This window comes from Silurus aristotelis (genome assembly GCF_946808225.1).
Source record: "Silurus aristotelis genome assembly, chromosome: 5".
NCBI classification, from domain to species: Eukaryota; Metazoa; Chordata; class Actinopteri; order Siluriformes; family Siluridae; genus Silurus; species Silurus aristotelis.
In genome coordinates, this window is record NC_139578.1 from 6,987,401 (window position 1) to 6,997,683 (window position 10,283).

Sequence of the window (10,283 nt, forward strand, 5' to 3'; positions counted from 1 at the left end):
ATATACATATAAAAATATTTTTCGCAAATTATTGGTCATTTTTGTTGTGCTCCTTTTACTTCCTTTGGCTGCTCCTATAAGTGGTCGCCATAGCGGATCATCCGTCTCCATACAACCCTGTCCTCTACATCTGCCTGTTTCAAACCAACTACCTGAATGTCTTCCTTCACTACATCCTTCACTCCTCTGAACAAGTCCAAACCATCTCAATCTCGCCTCCATCACCTTGTCTCCAAAACGTCCTACATGCGCTGTCCCTCTGATAAACTTGTTTCTAATCCTGTCCATCGTCGTCACTCCCAACGGAAACCTTTACATCTTCAACTCTGCTACCTCTCTCTAAATCAGAGAGGCTGAACAGGGCCATTCCTGGATGATGCTCCTCAGTAAGGTAAAGTGGGTTTAGTTAGTGAGGTGTTGGTGAGTTTCTGCTTCAGCAATTGTAGCTGTTCTGTATTTAATGTCAGATGAGAGCTTTAAAGCAGTTCTTGGACTTTCCCTGATAGGAAAAAAAAACAAAAATAAAATAAGCATATCTATTTATCAACTCTGTTTACAGTCTAAACTTAGTCGATAAATAGATATGCTTATTTTTGTTTTGTTTTTTCAACAGTAGCTCTGAGGTAAATGGAGGGAAACACATTCTTGATCTGCTAAACTAGAGCAATTGTACTCTCACTATATTGGAGTAGAAGGTATCAAGTCGACCTTGCAGCTAAAAAAAACCTCTTATCCAGCAACAGGGCTGTTCAGGTATATAAGTTAATATACATCATCTTTTTTTTAACTGAGTACTTAAAGATTTTCAAGTGGGAAGGAGCAAAAATAGACAAATACATTTTAATTGATTCAGCAAAAATTACATCTGCTTAATGCAAACTAGCTGTAAAGTGGTTTGTTTATGCGGGGATAAGAAACATGAAAGAGGCTATTTACCTGTTTGTCATCTTCCTTAAAATGTCCTGCATATACAGTCCCAAGGGCTCTTAAACAGAATCATTCAGTTAGGTGGAAATGGGAAATAACAGGTGGTCAAAAAGAGAATATGGTCAAGTGATATAAATAAGTAAAACAGGTCAATTAACAAAAGGTAAATCAGAGAAAGAAGGCTTGATAATGTCAAGTACACAAGTACAAGAACTGAGAAAATATTTTTCAGTTGGATAAGAAAGAAGTTCGAAACAAAGTGGCTACAATTTGGTCGTCTAAAACAATCGTTAAAGTTTCCTTTAATCCTAGACTAAAATCTGTATTCTTTGATCGATGGTTTGACACCGACAGCCGATTAATGATCACTTTTCACTTTATACAGCAAAAAGAAACTTATTGAGATATGGATGGAAAAGGAGTGTTTGTATGATGTTTTTATTATCAAAGCATGTCATGAACAATATTAACAATACACATTGTTGTTGTATTTTTTTTTGCTGCTATAGCTACCATTAGCAAGAGAAGGCTGGTCTAAATGTATCATGGATTGATGACATAAAAAACGTCTGACAAATCCTTTTGACTGTCGTACAGTCGGACATTATGACAACTGAGATTCTACTTAGGATCATGTTGGTACAGTCTGACAAGCAACAATCGCAAAGGACTATTTAAAATTGCACAGTGTGTGCCTGGCATTACACCTGATAGAAATGTTTTTACATTAAGAGAATAGACTATTATAATTTTTATAATTTATAATTATAAACTGTCTGTCTGCCTTTCTGTCTGCCTGCCTCTCTACTTGCCCAACTGCCTGTCTGGCTGCCTGTCTACCTGCCTGCCTGTCTGTCGATCTGCTTGTCTTTCTGCCATTCTGTCTGCCTGCCTGTCTACCTACCTGCCTGCCTGTTTGTTAACCTGCCTGTTTACCTGCCTAACTGCCTGTCTACCTGCCTGCCTCTCTGTTAATCTGCCTGTCTACCTGCCTGTTTGTCTGTCTACCTGCCTAACTGCCTGTCTGTCTGTTTGTCTGCCTGTCTGCCTGTCTGTCAATCTGCCTGTCTGTCTATCTGTCTATCTGCCTGTCTACCTGCCTAACTGCCTGTCTGTCTGTTTGTCTGCCTGTCTGCCTGTCTGTCAATCTGCCTGTCTGTCTATCTGTCTATCTGCCTGTCTACCTGCCTAACTGGCTGTCTGTCTGTCTGTCTGATTGGATATTCCAACATGGTGAAACACACATTACCCATTTTAGCGCACGCGCGTCTTCCGTGTGAACATGAGTCACGTGCTACAGTGGTGCTCATCACATGATCAGCTGATCTTCGCTTCCTCTCTGCATGGCTGCAGGACTGTCAGGCTCCTCCGGGTTAGCGCTAGGAAAAGGAGCCGCATCTCTCGTGTCGATTTTAATCTAAAAGCTCTTCTTTGCCACGATCGGCAGTGGATTTATCCTCGGACGCACGTTTAAGGTCGCAAACCTGGCGCTTTTGGTCGAGTGGATGATGAACGGCCACGCAATTCTCTACACTGGGGTCACTTTGGCCTTCTGGAGCACCATCCTCATCGTCGGTATGTTCAGAATGCACCGATATTCCTGTTCGTCTTTCCATTTCCTCGTGCTGCCAGTAATTTTATCGGGTAAATGTCGTGAAAGCGTGTGTTTGTAAGATCCTCGACACTACAGCTTTCTATTTCCGATGTGTTCAATCCTATACGGTTAGCATTAGCATTGCTAATCTTTGCAGCTAGCCTGTGGAAATGCTAGTCGAGCTACTGTCATCTGTCACACCGTGCATGAAGGCTTCATTGTGATAGAGATACTGCTGAATCAATATAATTAATATCGGTGTAATTATTAGATTATATAATAGATCTTTTGAGATACTTGATATGTTGCTACCTAGCACATAGCTAAACGGCTAGTTAGCGGCGGCCGCCTTATTGGTAGCGTTGGATAGTGTTTTGTTTTCATTATTTCCACAAACTGACAGGGTCACGGTCTTAAATGTCTAAAAACAAGAGCACTTTATATATAAAAATGTATTTTTCTGACACACATTTTCAGGGTTTACACTCAATATTCCCTCAACATGAGACTGAACTTCCTTCCTTTTGTGTGTGTGTGTATATATATTATACTTTCTCAAATTATCATAGAGATGTTTAAATTGTTTACTCATATAATATATTCATCCTACACCAGTTTATCACGTCATTCAATCTGCCTATAGTCAGAAATGATGCACATTATTAAATAAAGTAGTGGTTTTGCACACACAGCAGTAATGTGCTGAAATCTACTGTTTTATATTGAAGTTGATAAACTGAGAGTCTGTATCTTGGTCATGGTGATGATGGATCTGGGAATAGTGGGTGCAAGGACTTTCTTTCACACCTAAGGTCAATTTCGATCTTCTGGCATGTTTTGGGGAATCCAGAGAAGATATGATGTGTGTGTGGAAAGTGATTTTTACCTTAGCTCTGGGAGACAAACATTTTTTCAAATGCCTTTTTGTTCTGTCTAAAACAATATTTTCCGCAAATGCCCTTTTTTTCTTCTTTTGGATTCACGAAGTTTCCTCCAAAACGCTCCACACAAAATTGACCCTTAGTGTGAATGAAAGTTTCCCCCAAAAGACTGGAGTCAGAGTTCGGAGTTGCACCCACTATTCCCAAAACAGACCTCAGATCCACCATCCAGTGTTGTAAAAACGGCATTCGTGGAAAACCTTTTTTACCTCAACTCTGGGAGACATGAACTTCAGATATTCCATTTTAAACATAACGATATTTTCTTGCTCGAAATGTTTAAAAATATCTTGAGATACTTAAACTGTGTATATACACTGTAACGCATATACAGTGGAACCTCGATACACGCGAGTTCTCGCGAGGAACTCATGAGAAAAAAATCTAATTGTTCGCGAGAAGCCGCGAGAGGCTCAAAAGTTCGGATTTCAAAACAGTTTGTACTCATAAATTACATAAATGTTTGAAAAACTATTTTATTATTCATTTAAAGTAGTAAATAAAACATTTATGAGAAGTTATTCACAATTTTTGTTGTTTTTACAGAACAGTACATGTACAATTCCTTTTGAAAAAGGAACCATCAAAAAAAAGTCAAAACCTTGCGATTTTTTTGTTATTCAATTCAATTCAATTCATTTTTATTTGTATAGCGCTTTTAACAATGAACATTGTCTCAAAGCAGCTTTACACAGATAATGCGGTGATTAAAAATGAATATGTTCTTTATGAGTAAGTTTGTCCCTGATGAGCAAGCCGGTGGCGACTGGCGACTGTGGCAAGGAAAAACTCCCCGAGATGGCATAAGGAAGAAACCTTGAGAGGAACCAGACTCAAGAGGGAACCCATCCTCATCTGGGTTACACCGAATGTTATGAGTCATGGATTCATTATTCAGCCTACACAGTCAGAAGAGATCCACAATATCAAATAAAATAGTGGTTTTACAAACAAGGCAGTTGTTATATACTGAAACTGTCATGCCTTCATTCATTTTCCATAACCACTGTATCCTGAACAGGGTGTTGATGGATCTGAAGTCTGTCCTGTGAATAGTGGGTGACTGGTTGGGAATAGTGGGACACCAGTCCTCTCATGGGACACTTTCATTCACACCTAGGGTCAATTTCGAGTAGCCACTCCATCTAGCTCCATATTATTTTTTAAATCTGTAGAGAAAATTTATACAGGATGCTACCCAGAATAATACTTAAACCTTGGAGTCGTGAAGCCGTAGATGTACAACGATGCGAAATATATTTAGGGTTTCATGTAATTAATATGTATAATATAATATAATGTTCAAAATGTTGGTGTATGGGATTATATGCAACTCCCAGCACACATTGTGTGGTTGGTTATAATGAGGTACTTTGTATTCATTAGTTATTTGTAGCTGTTGAAGCATCTGATGTCTTCAGAGTATTTGTAACTTGTGAATGAGGAAGGAAGGATTCTCATGTGAGTGTGAGTTTCACACATCCTCCATGGAACACACACTTTGTCGCAGCCCTCTTTCTACTCGTGGAAAATGTGCATTAATCAAGTTAAATATATTAAACTTTGTTTATGCGGTTGCTAATGTGAACGCAGAAAGACGTGTCGGTAGGATTTTATTAGCGTGAAACTTCCCGCCTGCTTTAGCTGACTAGCTTTGGGTGCTTTTTTTTTTTTTTTTTTTTTTTTTTCAGATTTAGTTTTGAATAATTCATGTTTCTTGTTTCTCATCAGGACTCTGCTATACAATCTTTGACCTCGGATTCAGGTTCGACGTGGCATGGTGAGTGTAAATAGATAAATTTCCCCAAACAATGAGTGTTTAAGGTGTTACTGGGTTACTGATCCAAAGCTCGGGCTTTCAAGCCCACTGTATCGCCAAGCTACCACTCTTTGGCTCTTGAGTGAGGCCCTTAACTCTCTGTGCTCCAAGGGCACTATATCATATTTGACCCTGCACTCTGACCTCTGACATAAGATGGGTTATGGGAAGAAAATAATTTCACTGTTCTGTAATGTATACAGTATGTGACAAATAAAGGCTAGAATTTGGATGTTATTTACATGTATACAGCATTATAATTTGGGATTTATATCTTATCTAATCTATATTTATTTATCTTTTGGTAGGTTTTTAACAGAGACTTCTCCGTATATGTGGGCTAACCTTGGAATCGGCCTGGCGATCTCTCTGTCTGTGGTTGGAGCGGCCTGGTAAGAGCTCATGCTATTTCCTCTTTTCTCCCTCTTTCACAAGAGAGCAGTTCACACTGAAGGCAGTGGGGAATTTTACGATGTGGAAAAAGTTGAAATGTCCATATTTGTGCTAATCTGAATGCCTTCTGAAAATTTATGTAAAAAAAAACCCCAAAATGTAATAAAAATCACTGGCTTGTAAACCAGAGGTCACCTGGCACTCCTGACACTGCTATAAACATCAGGTGCTGCAGTAGAGACAAGAATTAGCAGTGGAAAAAATCAGTTTGTCAGATCACATACTGTGGCCAGTTAGTGCTTTTGTCCAGCACACCAAAATGATGATAAATTAAATGTTTTTTATTGATAGCACATACAAAACCTGAAAAGAACTGTTTTGGATCTTCAAAATTGTAAAAAGAATAATTATATGCCCAGCAAATGAGGGTTTATTGCTACTCTTAAACCATTTGCATTCTATATAAACAAAAAAATAGAATGTACTGTGTGTATATAAGCATTTTAAAAATAATATTATTATTAAGCATGTTGTTTATTCTCATACCTGCAGGGGAATTTATATCACTGGCTCCAGCATCATCGGTGGAGGTGTCAAGGCTCCAAGAATTAAGACCAAGAATCTTGTCAGGTGTGTGTGTGTGTGTGTGTGTGTGTGTGTGTGTGCGCGCGTGTGTGTTTGGGGGTTATTAATTTCATTGTAATATTACTGACCTTGTTCTCTCTCTTACTTCTCTACAGTATAATCTTTTGTGAAGCTGTTGCCATTTATGGGATCATCATGGCAATTGTCATAAGTAACTTGGCAGAGGTGAGCGATGGATGGATGGATGGATGGATGGATGGATGGATGGATGGATGGATGGATATGCATTTGAATGAATCATTAGAATTTCTGTAATTTGTTCATAGCTGTTTTGTAGAGAAAATCTTTTCACTCCAAGCTTTCTCCTCTGACTTAGATGTTCAGCGGTACAACTCCAGAGACAATCGGAGCAAAGAACTACCATGCAGGTATAAAGCAGCAGAAATGAAAGGAGATTTGACTTAACATGCATCTCTGAAATTTTAACTTTTCCATTCTGTTCAGTAAGTGAATAACATTATTTAATGGTGTGATTATTCCAGGCTTCTCCATGTTCGGGGCAGGCCTCACTGTTGGCTTTTCCAATCTCTTCTGTGGCATCTGCGTTGGCATCGTGGGAAGTGGGGCTGCTTTGGCTGATGCCCAGAATGGCAGCCTCTTTGTTAAGATTCTGATTGTGGAAATCTTTGGCAGTGCCATCGGGCTGTTCGGAGTCATTGTAGCCATCTTGCAGGTGGGTAGTTCTTTACACATAAATCTCTTTATAAAGAGAATATGGTTTATACTCATTAGGTAAAATGGTGATACTTAAATTTCTTTCACGCCTCCAGAAAGAGGAAGTTGTTCTAATCCTCATGTTCCTTTTTTTACTGTTGCAACATTCTGAGTGGCATTTTATTTTCTGTAACTGAGTTTTGGGTGTGACAATCTTGGTTAATAACTGAGAATGTAGACAATTCCTTTTTCATTCGAATAGCGCATTTAACAGTGGACATTGTCTCAAAGCAGCTTTACAGATATAAAGTGGGTATGATGTTGGAATGTGTAAGTTTATTCATAATGACGAGCCAGAGGTGACATGGCATCTCCCTGAGATGGTATGATGAAGAAACCTTGAGAGAAACCAGACTCAAAGGGAACCTATCCTCATCTGGGTGGCACCGAATGTCTATGTTCATTAGTTTTTTTTTTTTTTTTTTTTTTTTTTTTTTTTTTTTTTTTTTTTTTTTATACTTAGTCTTAAGCTACTGGATAAAAATAACAAAAAAGTGCTGAATCATGAAAATGTGCAGAATTAAATAAATATGAATATATTAATTTAATCAATAAATTATAAATAATACATTTAATCCCGCACAAAGAGCACGTGGTGTCAGTGATTTCCCTCTAGATGTCGCACTCGTAATGACAGCAGACATGGAAGCTGGAAAAATCAATTTATCAATTTCAGTATAAATTTAAATACATATCACCAACAATGGTTGTTTGGATGTTACTGGAGGAAACTAAAGTGGGTTTGTTGTTATAACATTTGACACATCCAATATAGGTAACAGCTAATGTGAAGTTTTCAGATTTTTCATTAAATCGGTTCTCTTTCAATCCGGCCACAACAAACAATTTATATGCGGTGTAATCATAATTTTTCACCCCCTGTAGATGGATTGGACATGTTCAATTTGTATTAGGGATGCGCAGTATACTGGTACTGGGAAAAATACAGGTATATATTATATTTCAAATCGTACAATAATCATAACTTTGCTGAATTTGGTATTTCATATGCTGCTGTACCGAAATTCACCTGTAGGGAGCAGTGCTTCCCAAACCAGTAAACTTGCCCAAGTCCAGATAAATGGGGAGGGTTGTGTTAGGAAGGGCATCCAGTAAAAAAACATGCCAAATCGAACATGCGGATCATGAATATGGATGATTCGCTGTGGCGACCCCTCATGGGAGAAGCCGAAAGAACGTGTTTTTTTTTTTTTTTTTTTTTTTTTTTTTTTTTTTTTTTTTTATATTTAATTCCTAGAAAAGTGTGTATATGTGTGTGTATTGGGACACACTGTGAATTTGTATGACATCTGCTTTACCCCACAGGTGCAGTTGTTAAACTAAATTCTCCTAACACCTTCGTTCTTGAATATTAATATTGTCTGTGATTTTTTTTTTTTTTTTCTCATCTGTTTGCAGACGTCGAAAGTAAAAATGGGAGATTAGAGAACACGCCGTCTGCGAGACAACAACAAAGAAGAACGACGCTGCGTCGGATACGCAGCTTGACTATGTAAATACATAGTAAATTATTTAAATGTATTGCTTTTTCTTCCTTTTTTTTTCTTCCGTGTGTCTGGTTTTAATCGTCGTTTACCGGAGAGTGAAACATTTGCACCAGGTTTGGCTTAAAGGAATGCATGTTGACAAGTCAAACACAGATCTTTTAAGACATGTTTCACACAAGTGACCCTCAGGGGAGGAAATGGCCCCATTATAAGTATACGATGTATGAGAGTTGTGCTGACTAATAGAAGTTATTTTATTTGAAATGTTATGAATACATGTGTAAAGAATATACATATATAAATATAAGTAGATAGACTATTCTGTAGAGTAGAATTAAATCAAGACCGGACTTCAGACATCTAAACTTCCTCAAAGATTATGTGGTACTGTGGTGAAAGTTTGGACCTTCTCTAGGGCTGTGTAGCTTGCTGTGATTTGCTGTTCTGTAAACACAAAAGAAAAAAAAGTGAACTGATGTTCTTTGTATGTGGTATGGCTGTCTGAAGTGTTTATTATCCCATGGTATGGAGATGCATTTCTAGTGTCAATCCTGTAGACAGGACAGTTCTGGGCACTCTCAATATCGTAAATTTTTACGTGTCACGTTCATTCATGTGCATTAACAGACACAGCTAATCTGTCGTTTTTTCCCAGCTGATGGACAAATGCAGCTAATTTAATGACTAGTATTGTTTGTATTTGCTTTGGCGCCACCCACAGGTTCAGAATAAGAGGATTTTGTAAGAATATCTTAAAACAATGTGAGGCATGAGAAGATTTAGCATTCCATATTTCTTCTACTGTATGTGGATTTATTTTTTGCGTGTGTGTTTGTTTACTGTAGACTACTGAGATACACCGGTAACTTTTTAAAGCTCCCTATTCAAATACATTTTTTCAGGCAGCTACTCTCTGTAGGTACGCCTGAAAAATACATTTCTCCTGCAACGGATTTTGTGTTGCAGTCCAATAGTTTGAGGTAGCTTTAATCGGTCTGTTTAGATGGTGAAAATGTCGCATGCAGTTACAGCTCTTGATTGTATCATTTCTGTGCGTTTCTTTCGTTTATTTCCGTAATTATGTATCTCTGTAGTCCTGGTTCATGCAATACAAAGCACTTGAACTTTAGTAAATTTACTGCTCCAAAATATCTCATTCAGCTCATTCAGAGATTTTTTTTTTTTATCATGCTGGAGAAAACAATCTTTTACAAAAAAAAATTAATTAAAGATCCCTAATGTCATTTGGTGTATACACATTTAATTCCAAGCATTCCAGTACTTTATCTCAATGTCAGCTCTCTGAGTTCTCTGGAGGTAAAGAAGGCCACTTTAGCAACGTGGCCACTTTTCCTTGCTGACGCGGCGTGTCCACATCTTTACCGAACTGTCTGTAATTCTTGATTCTCTCTAGACCAGGCATCCAGTGATTTTGTGTTTATGTTCCTGTGGTGATTTCCATTGTTTTGAAATGTAAAAGTGGATGCTGTTGACTTTCATAAATGGTCCTTGAACAAATAAATACATCAAACTTGTAGTGATGTCCATCTTTTATTATTTTTTTCCTCATTGTCTATAATCAAGTCTGTATTTGATCATGCCAACATGTACTAAACATAAGGTTCTAAACTTCTTACTAAATCTAGAAATGTAATTATTTGTAGAGCACAAGATCTTCATTGTCCCCAAGCAGCTTTACAGAGAAACTTTTGAATTTACAGTATAAGCTTAACACCTATAAG

General features: G+C 37.8%; 1 protein-coding gene across 1 annotated transcript; it reads left to right on the forward strand.

Annotated features, from left to right (window-relative positions):
• The first annotated feature begins 2,212 nt into the window (after positions 1–2,212).
• Positions 2,213–10,078, forward strand: atp6v0b (ATPase H+ transporting V0 subunit b). The gene is made up of 8 exons (XM_083541891.1): positions 2,213–2,502; positions 5,194–5,242; positions 5,590–5,673; positions 6,227–6,304; positions 6,415–6,484; positions 6,636–6,687; positions 6,802–6,992; positions 8,453–10,078. The coding sequence occupies exons 1-8, from the start codon at positions 2,433–2,435 to the stop codon at positions 8,477–8,479; spliced, it is 621 nt and encodes a 206-aa protein (XP_083398017.1). The 5' UTR covers positions 2,213–2,432; the 3' UTR covers positions 8,480–10,078.
• Positions 10,079–10,283: the final 205 nt, after the last annotated feature.

What these genes read in the sequence shown, in the direction of transcription:
- atp6v0b (XM_083541891.1), top strand. Translation starts at nt 2,433, where the DNA reads ATGATGAACGGCCACGCAATTCTCTACACTGGGGTCACTTTGGCCTTC. An exon ending in TCATAAGTAACTTGGCAGAG is followed by an intron (nt 6,485 to 6,635) that starts GTGAGCGATGGA and finishes CCTCTGACTTAG; the next exon opens with ATGTTCAGCGGTACAACTCC. An exon ending in TCATTGTAGCCATCTTGCAG is followed by an intron (nt 6,993 to 8,452) that starts GTGGGTAGTTCT and finishes ATCTGTTTGCAG; the next exon opens with ACGTCGAAAGTAAAAATGGG.